Genomic DNA, 25,086 nt, shown 5'->3' on the forward strand with positions numbered 1-25,086 from the left:
ATCTCAGAGTGATAATCTTAAAGGGAACAGTTCCCCTCCTCCTTTACCATCTGGGGTAATATTAATTCACAGTAAATTTTCAGTTATAAAATAACTTCAACAATAAATAGGAAAAGCACTAGAATTGTCTTGACCACACATACCTTCAACAGAGTCACCCCTCCCTAGTAAGCAGTAATGGTGACTTGAAGTAAGGCAGCAAAATGCTAAAGAAAGGAAAGGGATCTGTATGTGCCAAAATGTTTGTGGCAGCCCTTTTTGTAGTGGCTAGAAACTGGAAAATTAATGGATGCCCATCAATTGGAGAATGGTTGGGTAAATTATGGTATATGAATGTTATGGAATATTATTGTTCAATAAGAAATGACCAACTGGAGGAATACAGAGAGGCTTGGAGAGACTTATATCAACTGATGCTGAGTGAAACGAGTAGAACTAGGGGATCATTATACCCTTCAACAATGATACTTTATGAGGATATATTCTGATGGAAGTGGATATCTTAAACATAGAGAAGAGCTAATCCAATTCCAATTGACCAATGATGGATAGAATCAGCTACACCCAGAAAAGGGACACTGGGAAATGAGTGTAAACTGAGAGCATTGTTTTGTTTTGTTTTGTTTTGTTTCTCTTCCCAGATTATTTTTATCTTGCGAATACAATCCTTCATTTGCAACAACAACAACAAAATTCGGTTCTGCACATATATATTGTACCTAAGATATACTATAAGATATTTAATATGAATGGGAATGCCTGCCATCTAGGGGAGGGGGTGGAGGGAAGGAGGGGAAAAACTTGGAACAGAAGGGAGTACAAGGGATAATGTTGTAAAAAAAAAAAAAAACTACCTATACATATGTACTGTCAAAGAAAATGTTATAATTATAAAGATTAATAAAAAATTATTTAAAAAAGCAAGGTAGCAAAGAAGCCACATGACCTGAATCCATACCAAGATTCATCTCATATCACCACTCCCCTGAACCAGAACTGACTCTGGTCAGTTTAGTTTCAAGTCTGACCATGTCTGGTAATTTAGTTTCAGTAATATAATAAAAATGAGAACTTTTTAAATTGCTTAACAAATAAAAATAGATTTACTTAAATATAAAAAGAAAATTATATTCAGCAAAGCTAGTCATTGAAAACACCTTAAGCTTATTTAACTGTGCAAAGATTCCTTTCCTGAACTTTGCCAACTACTAGCCAAGAATCGAAGAAACAATTGGAAGTCTTCTTGAATGCTTTGTAATCATTTGACCAGAAAATCTTGGAAACACTAAGCTTCTAGTTTCCTGAATCAACCAGGCCTCAAGGATGATGGCAATACCTTTTTAATGGGAAAAAAAAAGCCTTGAGTGTTGTGGTCATTCATTCTCAAAGAGGAACAAAAAGATATCCCTCCCTCAGGAGGAGTTAAACAATGATCACCAAATATTGTCCTTCCTGCAATTTATAATTTATATTGTAAAGCTATTTTGAATATGCTTATTGCCCCTGTACATGCCACGAACCACTTTTCTGCCATTGCGCTGTCAATGCCTCAGGCTACCTCTACATCCCACATCTCCTTTTGACTATTGTTGTCCACTACCAATAGGACCTGAAACTCTCCCTGCTATATCTGAACCTGTTGACCTATTGTTTCTTGTCTTCTGTTGATCTTGGGGTTCATGGTTTGCCTGCTAATCCCTGTATGCCTGTCTGCTATCTACTCTGCCACAGTCAACTGCTTTGGTACTTCCCGTTATATTCCAGTGGATGACAACTTCTACTAATACTTTAGCTCTTATGTTCTATTCTGGGACTGAGGGTTATAACATTATCTCTGTTTCTGCCCTTCTATGACAGACTTGATTCTTCCTGCCCATGTTTAAGCATCTATGGAAATCTCACAGTAACTATAACTAGCGTATGCTTTACATATTCCCCCTTCACTTACAACCCTAGAGTATTCTGCATCCCAAGAATATAATGCCCAGAATCATTTATTTGTCCATATGTATTTAAACACCATTTAGAACTGAAGAATCTATTTTCTTTGGGGGCCTTGAGGTCTAAATAGGACTTCAAGACAAAGGATTTGGGAAAAGGAAAACTTGGTTTGACCTCCTTTGGGTGAGGATTCATGTGTTTTTTTGTTTGTTTGTTTGTTCGTTTGTTTGTTTTAATCATTACAAGATGTTGGGATAAATGATCTCTTCTTGGTGATATTTTTGGATCAGAATGCTTTTAGAGCCCACTCTTCCAAATCCCAAGTCTAGTTCTAAGGCATGACATGCAAACTTGAGAAAGCACCCACAACTCTTGCCTTGTACACTTTTCTATAACAGAGACATTATGATTTAATAAGCATTTTGTTGAATCTAGAATCTAGAAGTCTAGGTTTGACTCCTGGCACAGACCTTGTTTGACCATAGGTGAATCACTTGAATTCTTAGGATCCTGATTTTACATATAAGAGTTATTATTATATGCAAGATAGGTCAGGGGAGCGTGGTATTTAGTTCATATACCATATAACTGATATATGAACATCAACACTAAAAAATTAAATATTTTCATTTTTAAAGGGAAAGTCTAAGAATTTCCCTTTAAAAATAAATATACTTTATTAATTAATTATACTCATAATTTACTGTAATTGTATCTGTATTTTCATGAATCTCCATAGCATGTCAGCATATTCTATAGAGTAAAAGAGTAAGTTTGTAACTTTTCAACATAAAAGTAACAGTTCTTTCAAAATGGAAACTACTAGTTACTGGATCTACATTAAAGCTTGTAGCTAATAGTATTCTTTTAGTTCAATGAAATGTCTACTAAACAGTTAATCGAAATGACTTATTGAATGTAATAATGATGTTATTATCTCTATCAAATAAGATATGTTCTAAAATTATTATTTTGTCAACTAAAATTGTCAGGAGAGTAGAAAAAAAGGTCACAGAGAATTTTGCCCATCATTCTATGACATTTACGAAGGTTCCCCTTACTTACTATTAAACTATACTGATAGATACATTTTTGCTCCCGATCCTTAGAACTTCTTTTCCTAAGATTCCAAAGACCAATACTGTTTTCAATAGTAACAGATAATCAAGGAAACATGGTGACTATAGACGTTCTCACATTATTCTCTATCATGCTGTTCAAGAACTAATTATGATATCTGCCATTTTTGTCTATAATGTGAGAATATCAATATTATCTTGGAAGTAATGTTCTTACTATAATAAATGATGGACACATGCACTCTACTATACATTGAACTTGATTTTGATGTTCAAAATAATAAATGATGCTTCATAATTTAAGATGCTCTATTGCTCACATTAATAAAGCCAAGCTACTTTTTCCCTGAGGCAATTGGGGTTAATTTACTTGCCAAGGGTCACACAGCTAGAAAGTGTTAAGTGTCTGAGACAAGATTTGAACTCAAGTCTTCCTCATTTCAGGGCTGGTGCTCTATCTACTGCAACACCTAGTTGTTCCAACCTAAATTTTTAACCTTAACTAAGCTGCTGATGAATTATTATCAATTAGTGTTTTTGTGCAGGTGTAAATTTTGTATTCTAAAATATATAAATTGTTTGCCCTATTCCATTTCTATATCTTGTTTCTGAAACAGTAAACAGTTCATACCGTGTTTCCCCGATAATAAGACCTATCCTGAAAATAAGACACCCACATACTCTTTAATATTCCGCTAAAATAAGCCCTCCCCCGAAAATAAGCCCTATCGAACTTACTATGAAAACGGTCATCATGGTGATCCCCTGCGCTATATGCTGCGTAGCGGTACCTTCAGTAAGCAGCGCCGCCCTCCCCTCCCGGGTGAAACGCACGTCGCGCTCCGAGCTGCATCCAATCAGAGCTGCAGCAGTGAGCGCGTCATCCTCTTCTTCCCTGGTGATTTGCTTGCTGGCGCTACTGAGAGCAGCGCCGCGGAGTAGAGCTGAGACAGGACCATCTAAAAACTCGGTAAGTTCAGTAAGCGATGGAGAATAAAATAAGCACTCAGGGGGCATGATGGAGGCTAAAAGGGGCATGATGGAGGCTAAAATGGGCATGATGGAGGATAAAAGGGGCATGATGGAGGCTAAAATGGGCATGATGGAGGATAAAAGGGGCATGATGGAGGATAAAATAAGCCCTCCCCTGAAAATAAGCCCTCTGGTGTTTTTTAGTCCCAAAAAAATAATAAGACAGTGTCTTATTATCGGGGAAACACGGTATTATTTCTAAAACAATAATTGTTATTAATTTTTAAAGTTTGTAAAAAACACTTTGAGAATTTCACAATTACCTTTCAAATAATAGATTTACTTTTTAAGAGTATAAAAATATGACTCTTTTCAACAATGAGGCAATTCAGGCCAATTCCAAAAGACTTGTGATGGAGAGATCCATCAGCATCCAGAGAGAAGACTAAGGAGATTGAATATGGATCACATATTGGATTACTTGCTGTCTAAGGGAGGAGATAGGTGAAGGAGGAAGCAAAATATGGAATACAAGGTTTTGCAAGAGTGAATGTTAAAAACTAACTTTTCATGTATTTTGAAAAATAAGAAGCTATTTTTTGCTATTGTCTTTTTTTTTCTTTTTTTTTTTACTCGGAATCTTTTAACAGCAAATATAAAATTGCCCAAAGGAATGTTGCAGTAAATAGTTTTATCGATTCAAGAGAAAGAGAAAATAAAACCTGCACATTTGGGGAAAGCTTCATAGTGAGATCTCTATCACTGGAAGTTTTTTTTCTTTTTTCATAGTCTAGATAGCCACTATAGGGACTAATATTTCTATATTAGAACATTCCAACACACAGCTAGATGGCATGTGAATCCTTGCATTTCTAAGAGAGTGTGATTTTATTATAACTCTGACTCTGTATCTGCCCAGTTTGGGAAGTTCCATTTTTTTTTTCTGATGATTATTTTTTATCTTCAAAACATATGCAAGATACTTTTTTCAACCCTGACCTTTGAAAAACCTTGTATTCCAGTTTCCCCCCTTTATCCCAACCTGATGGCGAGTAATGCAATATATGTTAAACATGGTAAAAATATATGTTAAATCCAATATAGGCATATAATTATATAATTATCTTGCTGCATGAGAAAAATGAGATCAAAAAGGAAAAAAAAGTGCAAAATAAAATAAAATTCAAGCAAACCACAACAAAAAAAGTGAAAAAGCAATGTTGTGATCCTCAGTTCCCACAGTCCTTTCTTTGGATGTAGATGGCTCTGATCAGCACAAAATATTGGAACTGATCTGAATCACTTCATTGTTGAAAAGAGTCATGCCCATCAGAATTGATCATTGTATAATCTTGTTGCCTTGTACAATGATCTCCTGCTTCTGCTAACTTCAGTTATTATTAGTTTATGTAAGTCTCTCCAGACTTCTCTGAAATCATCCTGCTGATTGTTTCTTGCAGAACAATAATATTCCATAGCATTCATATATCATTCATAACTTATTAAGCCATTCTCCAACTGATGAGCATCCACTCAGTTTCTAGTTTCTTGCCACTATAAAAAGGGCTTCAACAAATACTTTTGCACATGTGGGTCCTTCCCTCCTTTAAGATCTCTTTGGGATAAAGGGCCCATTAGGAAGACTGCTGGATCAAAGTTGGACAACCCTTTGGACATAGTTCCCTGTTTCACCAACAATGTATTAGTGTCCCAATTTTCTCACAGGCCCTCCAACATTCGTCATTATCTTTTCCTGTCATCTTAGCTAATCTAAGAGGTATGTAGTGGTACCTCAGAGTTGTCTTAATTTGCATTTCTTTGATCAATCAATAGTGATTTAGAGCACCTTTTCATCTAACAAGAAATAGTTTCGATTTTTTCATCTGAAAATTATCTAACCATATCCTTTGACCATTTGTCAATTGGAGAATGATTTGAATTATTATAAATTTGAATCAATTCTCTATATATTTTAGAAATGAGGACTTTATCAGAACCCTTGAATGTAAAAATGTTTTCCCAGTTTATTGCTTTCCTTCTAATTTTGTCTGCATTAGTTTTGTTTGCACAAAAACTTTTTAACTTAATATAATCAAAATTATTTATTTTTGTTCAATAATGAATAATAATCTTCTTTGATCATAAATTCCTTTCTTCTTTACAGATCTAAGAGGTAAACTATACTAGGTTCTTTTGATTTGTTTATAGTAGCATTCTTTATATCTAGATCATGGACCCATTTCAATCTTTTCTTGGTATATATGGTGTTAGGTGTGGGTCAATGCCTAGTTTCTGGTATACTAGTTTCCAATTATCCCAGATTTTTTTTTTTTTGTCAAATAGTAAGTTTTTATCCCCAAAGCTGGGGTCTTTGGGTTTGTCAAACAGTAGATTATTATATTTCTTGACTGTTTTGTCCTGTGAACCTAACCTATTTCACTGATCTACTCTATTTCTTAATCATTACCAAATAGTGTTGATGACTGCTGCTTTATAATATAGTTTTAGTTTTGACACAGCTAGGCCACCTTCATTTGCATTTTATCATTAATTCCCTTGAAATTCTTGACCCTTTGTTCTTCCAGATGACCTTTGTTATTATTTTTCTATACCTGTAAAATATTTTCTTTGGAATTTGATTTTTAGGACTTACTAAATAAGTAGATTAAGTTGTATTGTTGTTTTTATTATATTTGCCTGATATACTCATGAGCATTTGATATTTTACAACTGATTAGATCTGACTTTATTTGTGTGAAAAGTGTTTTGTAATTGTGTTCATAGTTCCTAACTTTGCCTCGGCATATAGACTATGTAATATTATCTACATTTATTTTAAGTGGAATTGCTTTTTGTATTCTTGCTGTTGAACTTTGTTGGTTATATATAAAAATGCTGATGATTTATGTGGATTTATTTTGTATCCTGCAACTTTGCTAAAGTTGTGAATTCTCACAGTTTTATTCTCTAGAGTTCTCTAATTATCCCATCATATCATCTGCAAAGCATCATATTTTGGTTTGTTTATTATCTACTCTAATTCCTTTAATCTCTTTTTCTTCTCTTATTGCCAAAGCTAAAATTTCTAATACAATATTGAATAGTAATGGTGATAGTGAGCAACCTCGTTTTACCTCTGAATAAGAAGCTATTATTTTTAAAAAGGATTTCAAAGATAAAAATATTGCTGCTCTGGGTTAATTTTATCAAGATGGTTTTGATAGTAAAGTATGGGATTGTTTCCTTAGATATTCTATTTTCCACAGAGAACTTATTCAAAAGAGTATCGTAAATGTACTAAAATCTGACAATTGAAAGAATTATTATGGTTTATTTTTTTTGAACAGTGAATGTATCATGCACAAATATATCAATAAATGTACTTTGAAAGTGCAAACATTTTAACTTATTCAGTTCTCAAGTGTTGTAATGACTGTGAAAAGGAAAATGCCATTTTGAGTGATTAGTATTTTTTTTCTTATATCACTTTACTATTTATACTCCTAACAACAGTAACATAGTGAGTCAGGATGTTTTGAAAGCATTAGTAAATCTTATACAATTTATTTGGGTTATTTTTTAAAATGCATTAATATCCAGTATTTCTAAAACATTTGTTGCTTCTAGGTGGGAAAGGTGGGAAAAGGAAGAAAAATAAAAACTCTTCTAAATCCCAGAAAAACAATGGATCAACCTGGGCTAATGTCCCACTACCTCCTCCTCCAGTCCAACCCCTCCCTGGCACAGAGTTAGAGCACTATGCAGCAGATCAGCAGGAAGCTGGGTAATATACATATGTGTGTGTGTGTGTGTGTGTGTGTGTAATTTGTTTTATTTTTAATTTATGGAAAAAAAAACAAACATTTCCATAGCATAGTATAATTGAAGTATAATTGCACAGGAAAGGGCATACAACCTGCTATTGCTTTTAAATATATAAACAATTATCAGGTAAACTTTTTTTTTTTCCTTTCCCTTTTCTCCCTCACCATCCCTTTCCTAGATGGCTACCATTATATCTGCCTTATATTTTGTTCTTACTCTGGGTCTCTGTCATCCTTCTATGCTTTGTGAAGCTTATTTGTTTAATTTGAGCTTTCATTATTGAAGGGATCCCTGAGAAAATGAACTAACTCTACCAATGAAAGATTATATCAGTGCAATAATAGATCGATTAATTAATTAATTAGTAACTGATTTTGTTTTCCTTGTGTTCTCATTTCTTAGCATAGTGACTAGAACATAGTAAGCATTTAATAAATTTGTGTTAACAATTTGAAACTGTTCAACTTATAATTATTGAACTATCTGGAATAATGACATGCTGGTGATTTATTCAGGGTCACAAAGCTATTATGTGTCAGAAGTGGGATTTGAAACTACATCTTTTCAACTCAAAGATGCATTCTGTATCTGATAGGTCAGGCTCTTTTTAATCTGTTTTTTATATCTACTATACATTATTTCTCTGACAAATTCAAGGTTTTTCATATACTGAGTACTGATTATTAATTTGTCATTAAAAAGCCATTCTTAGAAAAGGCCAAAAAAAGAATAAACTTCCTTAATCATTCTTTACGAGTTTTTAATGACTTGGTACCTAGAAATTACATAAAATATCATCACATTAGGATAATTGATCAAATAACACCAACTATTTTTGTAGTAAGGGAATCATAGGTTTGGTTTTTTTTATGTAGGAACAATAAGAAAAGTTAAAAATAGTTTTTGAATTAGAGAAGTCTCTTTGGTCATCTTTTGTTTTAGCCACAACTCTTTAAAAACATGACGTATATTTTAATGAGTTAAAACAAAACAGATCTCTATTTACTCTGCCATACCCCTCACATAGGGATAGAATATTGATCTTCATCAGGGAGGATAGAATCTCATATTACTGGGCTTTGAGACTTGGATTACAAACGTATATTTAAATATGTATGTATATGTATTTAGGATAGTATAATACTACCCATTTTAGTCATCTGCACTTAGCACTTTATATTTTTTTTCAGCACAATACCATGAAATGGTAATAGATTTGTAAAAACATTAAGTCTTTATATTCCTAAATGTTTTATAAGAACTAATATTGATACAGAACTTTAAGATTTGAAAAATATTGTGCATATTTTATTTAATACCTTATTTAATCTCATTTAATATACCTCCATGAGTTACATGCTCTTTATAGGAGAAAAAAGTTTGCATAACCTGACTATGATCATCAAACAGACAATAAAATGTCTGGCAGAATTTTTGTCTCAGCTTTTCCTGACTATTAAGTCAATTACTTTATTTCTGACTCAATCATTTATTTATTTGTTTGTTTGTTTGTTTGTTTTGGGTGAAAGAGGAGATTCTTTGTCTTAATTGCTACCCAGCCTTAATTGCTGAATGGGTGCAGCCTCAGCAAAACTGAGAAAGGCCAAGGTCTCCTATTCAATGAGGGCCTTCTATCATTTGAATCTATGTCTTGCCACTTGACTCAGACGGCTCTGGAGGGGAAAGTGAGGCAGTGGCTTTGCACAGTTCTCCTACATTTAAATCCAATTTACTTGCATGTCATGTGTATGTCTTTGAGAATGAAGAACAAACAACATTTCACAACACCACCTCATAATATGAATCAACCCCTGATATGATGTTGGAATCACCAATTCCTTTTTGTGCTACATATGTTAAATATTGGATTTATTTATTTAACAAGTATATATCCAGATTATTTTGCCAAATTTTATTTTTTTTATTTTTAATTTATGGAATAAAGCAAACTTTGTTAATATCATATAATAAAAGTACAATTGCACAAGAAAGGGCATAAATTATTTGAATTTTTTTTTTAGTTTTCATAAATGTAATTTATTTTTATGTACTTTACATAGTGTTTTATATAGTCTCATCCCAATTCCACATCTTCTCTTCTTACTCATCTCAATAAACAAAAAGCATCCTAAGTTTTTCTATGGAATATCTACTCCAGTTCTCCAGAATAAAATTCCAATCCAAAAATTCATGTATAATGCCAACTTGATCTTTCATTCTTACAAATGCCCTCTGCTGCCTCCCTTTCAAGTCATCTACCATATATATCTCAATGCTCATATACTAAGTTGTAATTCTAAGATGTAATTCTCTCCAGACATTTCACATCTGTAATAAAAAATACTAAAAGAACCATACTCCTCTTTTTATGATAAAATACAATGTGTTACTTTCTGTGATAAATGTTAAAGATACAAATACTATTAAAGCTACAAATAATTTTAGGTATTAAATAGGTTCTTATAGAGGAGAATGCCCAAAGAAAGCAATTCAGGTTTTTGGCATTTCTGTAAATAAGAGTGATTAGAGGCAACTAGAATTTATCTGAGAGGGCAATTCTAAAACACAAACTTGTAAAGGGAAAATAATATGATGGCTTTCCAAACAAAAACAAACATAGAATGTGGATTTCCTACACCACCTTACAGTCAGCAATCAAATTCAACAGAACGTACTAATGTTTGCAAACAAACAAAAAAAACAATATATTATATATATATATATATATATATATATATATATATATATATATATTATATATATAACTTTTCTTCCTCAAAATTTCATACTGCTGGTTTTCTACTCAATTTTCATTATTAATGATTTCCATTAATATTGATCTCTAATTGCTCAGAAGCTAGCTAAGAATTTCTAAGAATCCATTTTCTGTTAAATTTTTCACAGTTCAAAAAAATGTGTATTTCCATTGGAAATAAATTGATTTTTTGTTCCAAATACACCGCACCCCAGAATAATTGTTCTTAATACATCCTTTTGGATAACATGCCACTTGGCAAAACTATCCCAAACTATATTTCTCAGCATTCCCAATACTGAGCATTTTTTTAACCTGCTCATGACACTAGGTAAAAACCAGTATTTTGTTCTGTTGCAAAAGTATATTGAAATGTCTTTGCTACTATTACACTTCATTGTATTGTTATTACTAATTTGGTCTTTATACTTGACCTTTAACAAGTTAGTTCATAGGCAAAATTGATTTTTTGTCATCCTTCTCAGTATTCATTAGGCAAGATATATAGTACGATGCTTCTTTATTTAACTGATAAATGGATTAACTATAGAATATTTTTGTAAGACTAGTCAAAATATAGTTTCTTTGGTATAAGAGCATTTTTATAATCACTTCTTTTCATAATAGTAAAGGAAAAAAATTAGAAATTCTGTCATTCAAAATAAATGTATCATCTGTAAAAGTGGAGGTGATTTGGAAAATATATAGCCACAAATTTTGATACAAAAAGAGGCTTACTAGGCAATGGATTTAGAGACTAAAAGCCATCCCAAGAATTGTTAATAAAATGATAATAATTACTGATAATACTGAAATAAATTCTTTTCAAAAACAAGTTACTTAGCTTCTAAGTAGCTATCAAATACAGATCACAGATATTTGATGCTTGTGCTGACAAGCATTTTCCCACTTATTTTTTTTTCCTTAAAGGGATTGGTTCAAGTCTGGTGGTATTTGTAGCCTATATAGTGGTAAGGATCATCCCAGGTCAGAGATTTGCCATCTGGATGTCAGAGGATAGGCAAATTACTGAGTCACCAATTGAGAAGTATTATTATATCTGAATAAAGATACCTCTGTATTTTGAGTGCTTATACAATGGGACACTATCCAGCAATATTCCCTAATTGTCATATGGTTTAGATTTTTGGCTAACCTATTCTGCAGGGACCTCCCCCATTTAAAATTCTCTGTGTGTCATAGGATTAGCTTGCGCTCTCTCATTTCATGATAAGACTAACCATATCACAATAGATGAAGTGGGAAGAAATATGTTCCAAAACTAATGTGATGGGGAAAATTATTATCAAATTAAAACTACAAAAAATTAGGTATAAAGCATTTAATATTGATGAGTTGTATCTTACATCATTAGTCAGTAGTCAGATTTTAAATTTTTAAATTCTTTTTAAAAGGAAACATCGTGTTGAACTAGATTACAATTGAAATTGTTTGGTTTTGAATCTTGCCTCTGCCACTTGCTAACTCTTCATCCTTCATCAGGTCATTTTATTTAAATATAATTCAGATTTTTTGACTTTAAAGTAAGGGAATTGAACTAGTTTTTTCTCATTGGTCCATTGCAACCCAAAAATCCTATGATTTGCATTTCAGCTCCTTAAACTTGACTTGCAACTCCATATGAAGTTTTGTAAATGTTTGATTTTAATATATGTTTTATATACTTATATATCCAGTATAACATAAAAAATTGGGGCAAAAATGGGTCATGAATGGAAAAAAATTAAGAAGCCCTTTTAAATCATGCCTACCAATTAGCTCAGTGTCATGAATGGCATTCTGCACAGTTCCAGATGCAAGGATTGCTGAAGTATTGATTAACTGAATTTATAATGTAGTGACAGCTCTACCAGTTTTTTTTTAATGGAAACTTGAAGAAATTCAGTTAGAAATAAATGATTCAACCTTTACAAAAATAACCAGTTATGAATATTTTTGATTATTCAGTGTAATCAATAATGAAGTAAACACCACATAGACATTTCTATAATTCAGTCAGGTAACATTGATATGAATGATATGAATGATATAATGAATATTTCCTCTAATCACTAAGTTCAATGGTAAAATCACTATAAAGCATGGTAAACTTATAGCCAGAATCATCTAGTCTCTCTTTTAAAGTTGCATAAGAGATAACTGGACTTGTTTTTATTACATTAAGGAGAATTAATTTTTAAAAAACTCATTACTATGTATTTTAAATATAAAAAGGAAGATTAAAGGATTATAACATTAAATATATAAACATTATAGCAAGTTATATTTATTGGTATTCACTTTTAATATGGATATTTTGCAAAATGTAATTAAATAAGAAAAGAGAATTGATTTTACATGGGAGTGGATAAATATATATGTAGAAATATATATTATATATAAATTAGTTTGAAGTGAGAGATTTCAGAGGAAATCTCTAGTGGTCAGCTTGATATATGGAATTAGCACAATGAAAGAATTCAGGTCTGAGAGTATCAATTTACATGTCCTCTGGAAGTATGTAAGAATGTAAAAATCATAGAATTCCTAGATCTCCAGGTTGGAAGAGCTGATGTGAAAATATAATAACATTTCCCAAAGTTTTCTTAGCTTCTCCAGAATTTCCCCTTTAGATTCTTTGATAGGGTGAAGAAATACTGCAAAAATGTTGGTAAAACTAAGTTTTAAAAACAAGATTATCAGGCTGAGAAATTTTGCATATCACCCTCTGTCATGAACAGGATTGTAGGAGAAAAATATTAAAATTTGTTATAAAAATGAATATAACAACATAGGAGTGATATAAAAATTAAAGTAATACATATAAAATTAACAAAGTCCAGCATCAAATATTTCAATATTTATTCATTTTTACCTTTTCTGGAGCTTACAATCATGAAAAGTTGCCTAGGGCAATTACAAGTTTCATGACCTGTCTAGGGTAATGCAATATGTCTATAGGAGAAGCAAAACTTAAATTAGATCTTCCTATCTTTGAACTGAGATCTTTTTACCTCCAAGATCAACTTTATCTTCACTTCCTCTCAAATATTTGAATATTGGAACATTAGAATATTAGCACATTAGAACTATACAATATTAGCTTTCCTAAACACAATGACAAAGGGGCAATAGAAATAATTAAAGATGGTGATATAAAGTTTGCTTGTTACTTAACTGTGAAGATAATTGTGGTTTCATTTTTATTTTTTGAAAATTTCAGTTATGACAGTGATAGCTGGTGTCCACCATTACCAGTTCAAACATATTTGCACCAAGGCATGGAGGATGAGCTAGAGGAAGATGATGACCGAGTCCCAACACCTCCTGTTCGAGGAGTGGCCTCTTCACCTGCTGTCTCATTTGGACAACAATCTACTGCAACTCTAACACCCTCCCCACATGAAGAAATACAACCCATACTTCAGGCTCACCTTGATGAGCTTACCAGAGCCTATCAATTTGATATAACAAAGCAAGCATGGTAAATATCAAAACTAAAATAATGGAGAGATCAAGAAAGACCAGCACATATATACAATATTGACTTCAAGTACATATAAGAATTCAGCAAGAAGGAGGTATTTTCGAGTTCACATAGACAAATTCCCATGTTTCATAGTTGATAAACCAATTAGTATATTTAGTAATTGATAGTTCACTTCTAAATTGGGATTGGAATACATATTTGTCTGACAATTCAATTACACATATATTGTATATAGTTGACTTTCAAAAATCTGATAAAATGTGGTATTTGAAAAAAAAAAGTACAATACATAGCACATAGTAAATGCTATATTAATACTTATTCCCTTCCATTTCCCTCGTTTTCTATTGAATTGAAAGTAACTTGTTTAGGTCACACACACACATACACACACACATATACACATACTTACACATGCATATACATATATTTTGCAAGAAAAAATGTAACACAAAACAACTCCAAATTTATTATGACAGCTATTTGTATGACAGCTATATGTATATGTATATGGTTGAACTTAAGATGTCAGATAAGCCTAAATTCAAATTCTGCCTCAGATACTTTTTTAGTTGTTTGACCTTAAGCAAATCACTTAAATTCTCTCAATGTTACTTTAGTCATTAGTGATATAGGGACAACAACAGTATTTACCTTACAAAGTTGTGAGGATCAGATTTGATGACTAATATCCTTTGCAAACATCAAAGCACTATATAAATGTTACTTATAATAATTATTATATAAAGAAAAATTGATTATAAACTCCAGACTATTGTCTTTTTTTTCCTCCAAGTTATAAAATTATATTAGTTCTATAAATTGAAAAAGCCATGGGTGCCAAAATGTAGCAACCTTTGCAGATAGATGTTCCTTGTGAGATATCATGGAGACAAATCAAACAGAGAAGACGACTATAGTTAGAATGGGCATTTAAGTTTCTCATCAGTTTCCTGGCTCAGCCTTTTGATGTATTTGCCCATTGAATTACCTCGACTAAAAAAGTTTTACTGGGTCTCTTCCCTTTCTTTCCCCACGGGATATTGAAGGAACTCTGGGAAGATCCTACTCACAAACAGCTTTAAAGTGCTGCTGCTTCTTTGATTCTTGTGTTTCTTATGCTCCTTGTTGGACACCATATGTTATGATATGGGAGGCACCTGCCAGTGACTGCTGGACTTCTAACTCAGACTTGTAGAATGGATCTCTTCATGTGAGAGGATGATGATGATACAAAGAGACTGAGAGGCAGTTGCTGTTCTCTGACCTCTCCACTGAGAGGCAGTTAGTTTCATTGTCTGAGCTCTCTCCTCTTCCCTCTGCCTCCAATTTATTTCATTCCCAATCCACAAGGAACATCTGCATTAGTAAAGGCTGCTTTGCAATTCCTTTAAGTGTTATAATTCACAGCTGTGGAGGCTCTCAGAGAAGTGACCTGCCCCTTCTCTTAGGTATGATCCTTAATACAAACCTTGTTAATATATGCCAATGGCATAAATCTATCTATTTATCTATCTATCTATCTATCTATCTATCTATCTGTAGTGGAATGATATGTTTGTACCTCATTATTTTAGGATACTTCATATTTTAATATTTTCTTCCTATATTATATTTCCTTTTCTAACTGACAACATTTAGACCTTCAATAATGTTGATTTGGATAAGTCATTTAATAGCAAAATGCATCTCTGTAGTATCATTTATTGGTCTTAGGGATCAGGATTCAGAGAAATACTATACATAATGATCGTATATTTTTTGGTAGCTAGGTAGTAGAGGTCCATTTTCTCCAATGACCACAACAAATTGTAAATAAGATAGGACCATTTTGTCAAGGAAATTAAACTACCCAAACATAGGTATATCATTTTTTCTCAGATATTACCAAAACTGAAATATCACTTAGTGCTATAAGTATTAAAACAAACATGAATGTATTATAAAGACCAATTTATTTTTTAAATGCAATCTATAAAACAAAGTGGGAGAGAATAACAGATAGATAAAATAAGTTGAGATAAGATAAGATGAGATAAGATAAAATAAAATAAGATAAAGTGAGATGAGAGATAGTCTATCAGCATACATATATAATGTATATGTATTTGTATAACTATATATGTATACACACATATATATATATAGTTATACAAACACATACACCTCTAAATTTTTCTCCTTTGCATAATCCTAACCCTATTACCATTATCATTTCTTTAAAAAAATCATTTTGAAAACAATTTTTCTATAATTATGCTTTCTAATAACAATCATAAGGACAGCAGAGATTTCTCTAACTAGAATGAACCTGTTAAAAATTCATTGCTTGTCATTTTCTAAATCTGAAGTTGAGAAAGTTAAAATCTAGTTTGCATTTAGTTTTCTACCATTCCTTCTTGCCTCAGTTCATAGGATTTTATGCTAGAAATGACCTTATAGATTGACCCCTTCTGTTAGATATTAGTAAACTAATCTCTACAGAGAAAAGCCGATTTCCCTAAAGTTAGAGTGTATCCCTTGGTTACCTGGGAGCATATTGTTTATAGTACAGTCTTCTGAGAAGAAACCCAACATGACCTGAGGATATAATAAGTGTTTTCCCTATACCACATCACCAAATTTAGCATAAAATCTTAAAGGGCAATACTCTTGAAAGGAAAAAAAATGCTTTGTGTGTATAAATATCTATTGCTATGTATCTTTACATATCTTGAGAATGGAAAGGAAAGAGAGAGAAGAGAAGGAAAGAGAGAAAGTGAGAGAGGGAGGGAGGGAGGGAGATCTTTGAACCATTTCTTTCTTTTCTTCTGGCTCTCTGAGACAGCCACAGATTTAGGGAATTGCTAAAGGAAAAAAAAAGAATTAAGAAATTTTGAATCCAATTTAAATTGCCACTGATTGCTATTTTAATGGGGTTATATTAAGATTAATAAGACTGTCAAGATGGTAGAAAACCAAGACCCAAGTTCTTGAATAATAGTGTTTTGTATTTTTTCTATAGGCAAGAGAGAACTAGAAAGTGTTTTTGAACAAGCATCAACTACTACATGGTCAGGCAGGCCTTCAAATAACTGTGCCCTTTGTAATTTTCATACTTTAAAAAGCCCGCCTTCTCAGAAGGACTTTGGTATGCAAACCCATTTTCTTAATTTTGAAAATAAACTTGTGTTTGATTCTAGCCTGACATCCACCAATAGGGACTGGTTGACAAAAGAAAACTCAAAATTTCAGTTACATAGTCAATAAACATTTATTAAGTAGCTGTTGAGTGTCAACCATTTTAGCACGGAATTTTTTTAAAAGGCAAAAGAACAGTGATAGCTCTTGAGGCTAGTTATCTAACGGGGAAAGACAACAAATAAAGGGAAGTTAAAAAGGAGATGGGGAGGGAGAAGAATAGTAGAAGGAGTAAAGAAATCCAGAGGATTATACCTGGATGAAAAATTATCAGATGACTGTCCTGAGTACCCTCCTTAAATGGAAGATGTGGAAGTAACTCTTTATTCTTTATCCTGCATCTTCTCAAATCAGAGGAGCCTCAGAGCCAAAAGGTATTGCTAACATGTGAATTTTAGTGTGGATAACTTTGTAAGAATATCAGGTTTATAGGGGCATAATGGCAACCAAAATAGTGCCCCTGAGTTGGAAATGACCATCATGACCAATCCATTCTTGATGTTCACTATATGTATTGCCTTTTTCCCTTTTCTACTCTACATTAGATCCTACTAATCCAGCCCACTTCCACACTACAATAACAGATACTCTAGTTATTCCCTGATACCCTTAAACTATCATCAAGGAACCATAATCATGTTCCTTCCCATTTTAATCTTTAAATTCACCCATTTCATTCTTTTATCTGACTAAGTTCCCAACAAGTTGCTACTGAAACACAGCAGCTGGAAGAAAGAATAGTTTCAAGAGAAAAATAGATTTTGTCTTGAGCTTTTAGAGCCTACTAAAGACACCTTAGAAATGTGCAAGAAGCAATTGAAAAAATATGCCTGTAGACCAGGGGGGAGATAGAAACACAACACATTGATTTTAGTTATTTATAGGTAATAATAAAACCATGGATAACAGCACCAAGGGAGAGAATTTTAGAGATGAAGGAGAGATCAAAGAATAAAACTTTTACAGGCATTTTGAGCCCTGACCAAAGTTTGAGATCATCCATTATAAAGGGCTGAAACTGAGTTGATGCACTGAGGCCCAAGCACTGAAGGCTAATTAACAATTGGACAATACTCTATTAGCATGTACTTGGAGAATAGTCCTGCCCAACTATTCTGTGCTGGCTCAGTCTGTGGGTATAGAAAGAGAATTGTGAAGGGGATCAGAGGATGGAGTAAGACAAGCGGGAGTCAGTATTTGGAAGTGGAGAGAGATAAAGTAGGTATGGAGATTCCTTTGTCCATTCCCCTGACTGCTACCCAAAAAAAACAAGAATAAAGATCAAGAACTTTTGCTTATCCTGACTCCAGCTGATTCTAAGATATCTAGAGTGCTAACTCAGTCTTCACAATCCATATCAATTCTCTCATTTTAGATAAAACTAAGATACCTACATAACTACTTATTTAAATATAACTAATTAGTGCATAATAAAATTAGAATCTAAGTGCACTTTTTACCATATGATACGATTTTAATATTATTTGGAGGCTCATGGATGGTGAAGTAGTAGTTCACTTTTGCATAAGGAGTGGGAAAGGGAACAGACATTTGTTAGGTAATTACTATATGCCAAACATTGTGCTAAACATTTTGCAAATATTTTATTGTTTGTTCCTTGCAACAACCCTGAAAGTAGATACTATTGTATTCCCATTTTACAACTAAGCAAATGAGGCAGTAACTTGAGTAAATCATGATGAATTTGAACTCAGAACTTACTTCATGATCAGAACTTTGTCAACTGTGCTACCTAGCCATCTATATAATATTTAAACTAAAAGATAGGAACACAAATCTTTACCATACGTATTCTTGAATGGAAATGGAAGACACAGGTATTGAGACTTTAAAGATAAGCTACTTTCATAACTAAACTGTCATAATTAGAAAGACAGCTATTTTATGATTTTACATATTTTAAATATGTGCTATGTAAAAGATGCCTTTCCTCTCTCTTACAGGCACATCCAAAGCAATACTAAACCTCCTCAGCCCCCAATTCCACCATTAGGTTATGTTTCTGGGACCCTCATTTCAGATTTGGAAACAGATATTCAAGATGATGATGATGATGATAATGATGATGATGAGGAGGAGGAGATAGAAGAAGCATTAGAAATTATCAGGCCCCTAAGAGGTCAAGAGCAGACTCCAGGATCCAGTATGGATAATCTAGACAGTTCTCTGACAGGTAACAACGTATTTATATATTTAAATGTATCACAAATCAAATATGTTTTAACAAGATTTATTCCATTCTATTTCTATAGCATTTAAAATATATTAATACTACACAGAAAGTTAAAAGATTTGGAAATATTTATGCTTTGCTGCAAAAAAATAATAAGAAAATTTATGAATTTTATAAAATGTTAAAGACATGAAATAAAACTTATGTTCAGAGCTTGTGAAAAGCTCAATTTACCAAAGACACCTGTCTCTTACATTTTTAAATTGACTTTTGGAAATGATGTATTTTGTATATCAAGAGCAACATACAATTAAAGTGTATCTTGATATTTTATTCTGTAAAGTATTCACTGATAAAAGAAAAATAATTCAGAACAATCTTCCTTTAAAGGACAGCACAAAGTATTATTTTAGAATGAAGAAAACATATATTACATAAAATATATTTTTATACATTTGAGATTCATGGATTTAAAAATTTTATATTTTGAGAACAATAATTATTTATTCGATTTTCTCCTTAGCATCTTATTCCAGGCACAGTGCAAGAAGTTTCAACAAAGTTCATTAAAATTTGAACCCAGAATTAAAAGCTCTAAAGTTACTTTTGAAACAGATAGAAAACATGTATAAATAAATACTGTTTTTGTCCTTAAATAATGAACCCATTACTTAGCATCAAAAATATGCTCTACATATCTGTGATGATTTAGTTCACTGAGAAAAAACAAATATTCGTTACAAATGCTCAATCTTCATTAGGGTTTCACTAATTTTTGCGTTTATTTTTAGGATATCTTTACTTTAAAAAGATCATTTAAATATTCTCTCGATTTTAGTTTGCTTTCACAAGCTTTTTGAGTTTTAAAGATTTTACACTCTTATCTGAGCATAGCAGCTCTGCAAATATATTGAAGCTCCTAGTGATGGACACTGGAATGTGACAGTGATGAAGCATTGTTACTTATAATTTTCCTAGGCATCCCCTTGTTGAAAATGTTCTATCCCACTTTTCCATTTGTCTCCTTCTCCTCAGGCTAGTCTGCATGGAAAGCTAATTAAGATTTTAAAATTGTGGCACTACTGCTGTGATTTTCAAAACCAGCTCCAATTAAAGGTTGCAGAATTAAAGTTAAAATCTTAGAATTCATGGAGGTGACTTATTAGTGTGCTAGTCCACTACTACTTTGATTGTTTAGCCAAATCACCCTCAGGTTATATTTTTGCACATTTTTACATTCTCATTGTTAGCTCTGAAGTTTTTTCCCTAGAAATGTAGCATGGGCTTTATAATGATAATACAAGAATATATAAAATTTTAAAATCAGCTAAACTCATATCTCTTTTTTGTGACATATCATTAATAGCAGAATTGATAAATATATCTATAGATCAGGACACTCATTTTGAACATTTGCATGTTCATTTATTAGCATTATGCAAGATATTCATATAGGACAAGGGTGAGAAAAAATGTCATTCAAATGAAGTTCTTATAGCTAAACAAAACAAACAAACAAACAAACAAACAAAAAAACACCTGCTTTCCAATATGAATTTTACTTAAGTATTGTCATATATAAAAATATCAAAGCACTCTGGTAAAATAGACCAAGATCAGTTTATCTTACAAATAAGGCTATACTATACTATACTATACCTTAGAAAAAAAATGAAATTAGCTATACAATTTCAAGTATTAAGGTAACATACCATTTCCCCATCCCCCACTTCACCACTGATTTCTACAATACGTTTATAAGGAAGGTATGATTAAAGTCTTAATTGATGAGCTTAGAATTAACCTTGCTTGCAAACGCATTCTCACAAAGGAAAATAGAGCTTCTGGGTGCATATATTTTATAAAATCTGAATGTTAGAAAGAGTAATGTGCTAATGAGTAATGTGCTAAAGTGCCTCTGTTTCCTTCAGACCCTTAAGGGTTGGTTTAATTGAGCTAAATGAGGTAGATAATAAAAACACAAAATTACCATTTGCTTTCCAGTTCTTTTGAGATGTTAAGAAGATAGAGTTAAAGCTATCTTTAACTCTAAAATTGTGGATAGTTTGAGATAATTGGGTAATTTGTTTCAGTTAAAATTCTATACAGTCGGAATCATAATCAAAACTTAACTAATACTGGCTGGGGTTAAAAAGGCTTTGTATGAAATTAAACATAATTTGTGCTTGCTTTTATTTCTTTCAGACAGCTTCCATGGTATCTAGGCTGTTTCCATTTATATATATACATATATATATATATATATATATATATATGTGTGTGTGTGTGTGTGTGTGTGTGTGTGTGTGTGTGTGTGTATCACTATAAATATTTTTGTCTCTTAAGACATAAAGGACACTTTTTTGAAATGGTGGTTCATCAGAACCAGCTATATCCATTGAAAGAACACTGGGAAATGAGTGTGGACCACAACATAGCATTTATACTTTTTCTGTTATTGTTTGCTTGCATTTTTTGTTTTCTTCCCAGGTTATTCCCAGGTTATTATCCCTTCTTTCTAAAGCCAATTTTTCTTGAGTAGCAAGACAACTGTGTAAATATGTATGCATATATTGTATTTAATATATTTAACATGTATGGGACTACCTGCCATCTAGGGGAGGGAATGGAGGGAATGAGGGGAAAAGTTGGAATGGAAGTTTTTGCAAGGGTCAATATTGAAAAATTATCCATGAATATGTTTTGTCATCAGAAAGCTATAATTTTAAAAAATTATTTTGGACCCTTTAAAAAAAGTGAAAAAAAATAGTGGTTCATGAAGTTAGGAGAAAGGTAAATCAAAAGGGGAAATAACAATTGCCCTTTTTCTAGTAAACTCACTAAGAGACATTAAGATTATGTGGCTAAATTCAGCTGTTTCAAAATGGCCAGAGAAAGAATTTAAAATTTATGTTTTAAAGTGTTGGCATCAAAAAAATAAAAAAAATGACTCCTTGTAATTCCGGAGAAACTGAGGCAAGATAGAGATTAGAGAGTATTTAATGTTGTATTTGAAAGGGAGAGATTTACTGGGACCAAATGGATCCATGGTTTGGTCCCCAGGCTGAATGAGACTATCATCTTCAGGAATCCAGCAAACAAGAATCTCAATGACATTTATACACATTGCTTAGACACAGATGGAAGCAGGGGCACAGTCAGGTTGCTGACAGTGAAACAGGACTCTGAGAGGGTGAGTGAACCACTGGAGATGGGGGTAGGCATCTTGATAAGACAGTATCTGATATTCTAATAGGTTGGGATGGGGAGAGGCATTCTGATATTCCAAAATATAAGATCTTTTATCCTTATCAAATATTCTGGTTAAGAGGGAGGGGTGGTTTTGCAGGATTGAGCAGAACAATTATAAACTGAGGTAGAACAATTAGGGAAACCAAGGCAGGACAATTTAGGGAAACTGAGTCAGGATAATTAGGGAAATTGAGTCAGGACAATAAAAGAGAACTGTGCATAATATCCTTATTTGTGCCTTCCTCTAGTTATCATTCTTTCTCACATTTATTTACAAGATTTTTAAACTCAGTATGCTACTTAATTAAATATATTTAAACATACAATGAAAATTAATTTATGCTATTTAATCATATTTATTTAATTGCTTTTCAGTCATTCCAAATTTTTCAGTTTTCTAATTTCAGAAAATCAAATACTCCCAAATTCATATTCTGAAATTCTCAAATATTTTATATAATTTTACTACTAACTCATTTAACTATGAAACAAATAAGAAAAATTATTATTTCAATAATGGCCATTACCTGAACTGGTCAAAGTGAATCAAAGAGAGTTTTGCTGATCTCAGATTCAGTCGTAGATTCAATAATAGCGATCCCAGTTCAGGAATACATCTTAGCATTCCTAAAGCCTAGCTCAATAGTTGGTCATGAGATTTTACTATAGCAATGTATGGAATGTAGACTGAAAGTTCCCAATATATAAAGGAAACAAATAGAAACTCCTACTTAACCGTTAAAATTACACATGAATATAAAGTTGAATAGACACATGTCCTTATTTTATTACTTTCAGGGTTAAAACTCACTTTACCAAATAAATTATATGCAAAACCTTTGATAAAATCTGGAAGTTTTCTTTGAAGCTGAATACATAACTTTTAGTACCTTAGCTCCAAAAAATGACCTGAAAAATAAAAATTGCTACCAAAAAATGATTAGGGAAAAATTCAAGTAACAAAAATTCTGTATTATTTCAATCCTTGCCAAAATTAAACTTTTTCTAAAAAGACAGCAGCTTTAAAATGTATTATTCTCCTTATAATTATTTTTAATTTCCATAAATAAAAGAAAGATAAAGGTTTTTGACTGTATGTTTCCATCTATGTAAATAAACTTTAAAGGATCCCATTTTAAAAGATACCATTTAACTATTTTAATTCAATATGCATTATATATTCCTTATTTTCCTTATTCTGAATTAAATAATTAGAGTATGAGGACATATGCAATGTATTTTAACATAATAGAACTTCTATAGATTAGACAAGATCAGTTACTCAAGTCATTTATTGCCAAGGCAGAGATCAATATTTGGACTGATTTGCTCAGAGATACATATTACTTAGATTTTATTTTACAGACAGGCAGATGATTCATAGATTAAATATAGGCTCAGAAAATGGGGAATTGCTAGTTTTTGTATCACATAAAAATAGTGTTACAATTAACAAGGTTATATTATAAAGTACAGACTTTACTGAAGCTTAATGGATCTAGGGTTATGCATTCATCAGCAAGGAATGATTTAGCATAAAATTACATGTAAATGAATTAATGACTTATCATAAATTAATTTTTGTGCTGAAAATGAAATAGAGAAACATCAAGATGCCACTTTATCATAGTAATTTATTGCTCAGTAACATTTTAGCAACTACTCAACGTTCCATATATACTTTTTTCTTTAGCTGTCTGAATGAATTTAATAATTTTTAACTTTTCAACAATTCAATTACTGAAAATGTAAACAAAAATAAAATTGATTAAGTGCTATAAATTCATTTTCATTATATGTTTAAGCATATATTGATAATACATTTACTTACAAAGTCTCAAAATTATATGGATTATTTACCATCTTTTATTTCATTGCTTGCTATGTTTTATTTTCTAATGGTGCATTTTTTTTAGCCACATAAATTTTTCTTTTCTAATTTTTCATAGAAAAGTACTTGTAATAAATCAATCATGGTGTTACTTTTTGTTGTAGGAAGTATTCTTCCTAAACCCTTTAACAATTTTGCTATGATCTTAATATATAAGTTTTAAAGGAAAAAGATGGAAACACAGTGCAAAGACAAGGAAGTGAAGTTTTTAACAGGAAAGAAATAAGGTAATATTGGTTTCAAAGAGTTTTATTCCATCAATAAGACTAATGCCCTTCACTTATATACACAGAAGCAACTCTTTCATTTAATAAATTATGTATGGAATTGCTTTGGCCAACAGTCAACCTATTTATTGATCAAATTTCCAACAATGAGACTTTCTATACCTTAAGTTCAGTACTAGTTGATTATGGGAACTGTTCTGTGTTTTACTAATAAAAGCCTTTTCTACTTTTCTTCTTCCCTCTCCCCTTTATGGGAGTGGGTGGATTGAGGCTTTAGACA

General features: G+C 32.0%; 1 protein-coding gene across 11 annotated transcripts in view; it reads left to right on the plus strand.

Moving 5' to 3' along the window:
• Positions 1-25,086, plus strand: part of ROBO2 (roundabout guidance receptor 2) — a 632,113-nt gene that overhangs the window by 566,400 nt on the left and 40,627 nt on the right. For all 11 annotated transcript variants that reach the window (XM_074299770.1, XM_074299773.1, XM_074299779.1 and 8 more), the window contains 3 exons: positions 7,620-7,776; positions 13,796-14,056; positions 19,207-19,436. In XM_074299770.1, coding sequence (XP_074155871.1) covers positions 7,620-7,776; positions 13,796-14,056; positions 19,207-19,436 — 648 coding nt within the window. The remainder of the gene's footprint in view (positions 1-7,619; positions 7,777-13,795; positions 14,057-19,206; positions 19,437-25,086) is intronic.

The sequence above is a fragment of the Sminthopsis crassicaudata genome, chromosome 3, assembly GCF_048593235.1.
Source record: "Sminthopsis crassicaudata isolate SCR6 chromosome 3, ASM4859323v1, whole genome shotgun sequence".
Classification (NCBI taxonomy): Eukaryota; Metazoa; Chordata; class Mammalia; order Dasyuromorphia; family Dasyuridae; genus Sminthopsis; species Sminthopsis crassicaudata.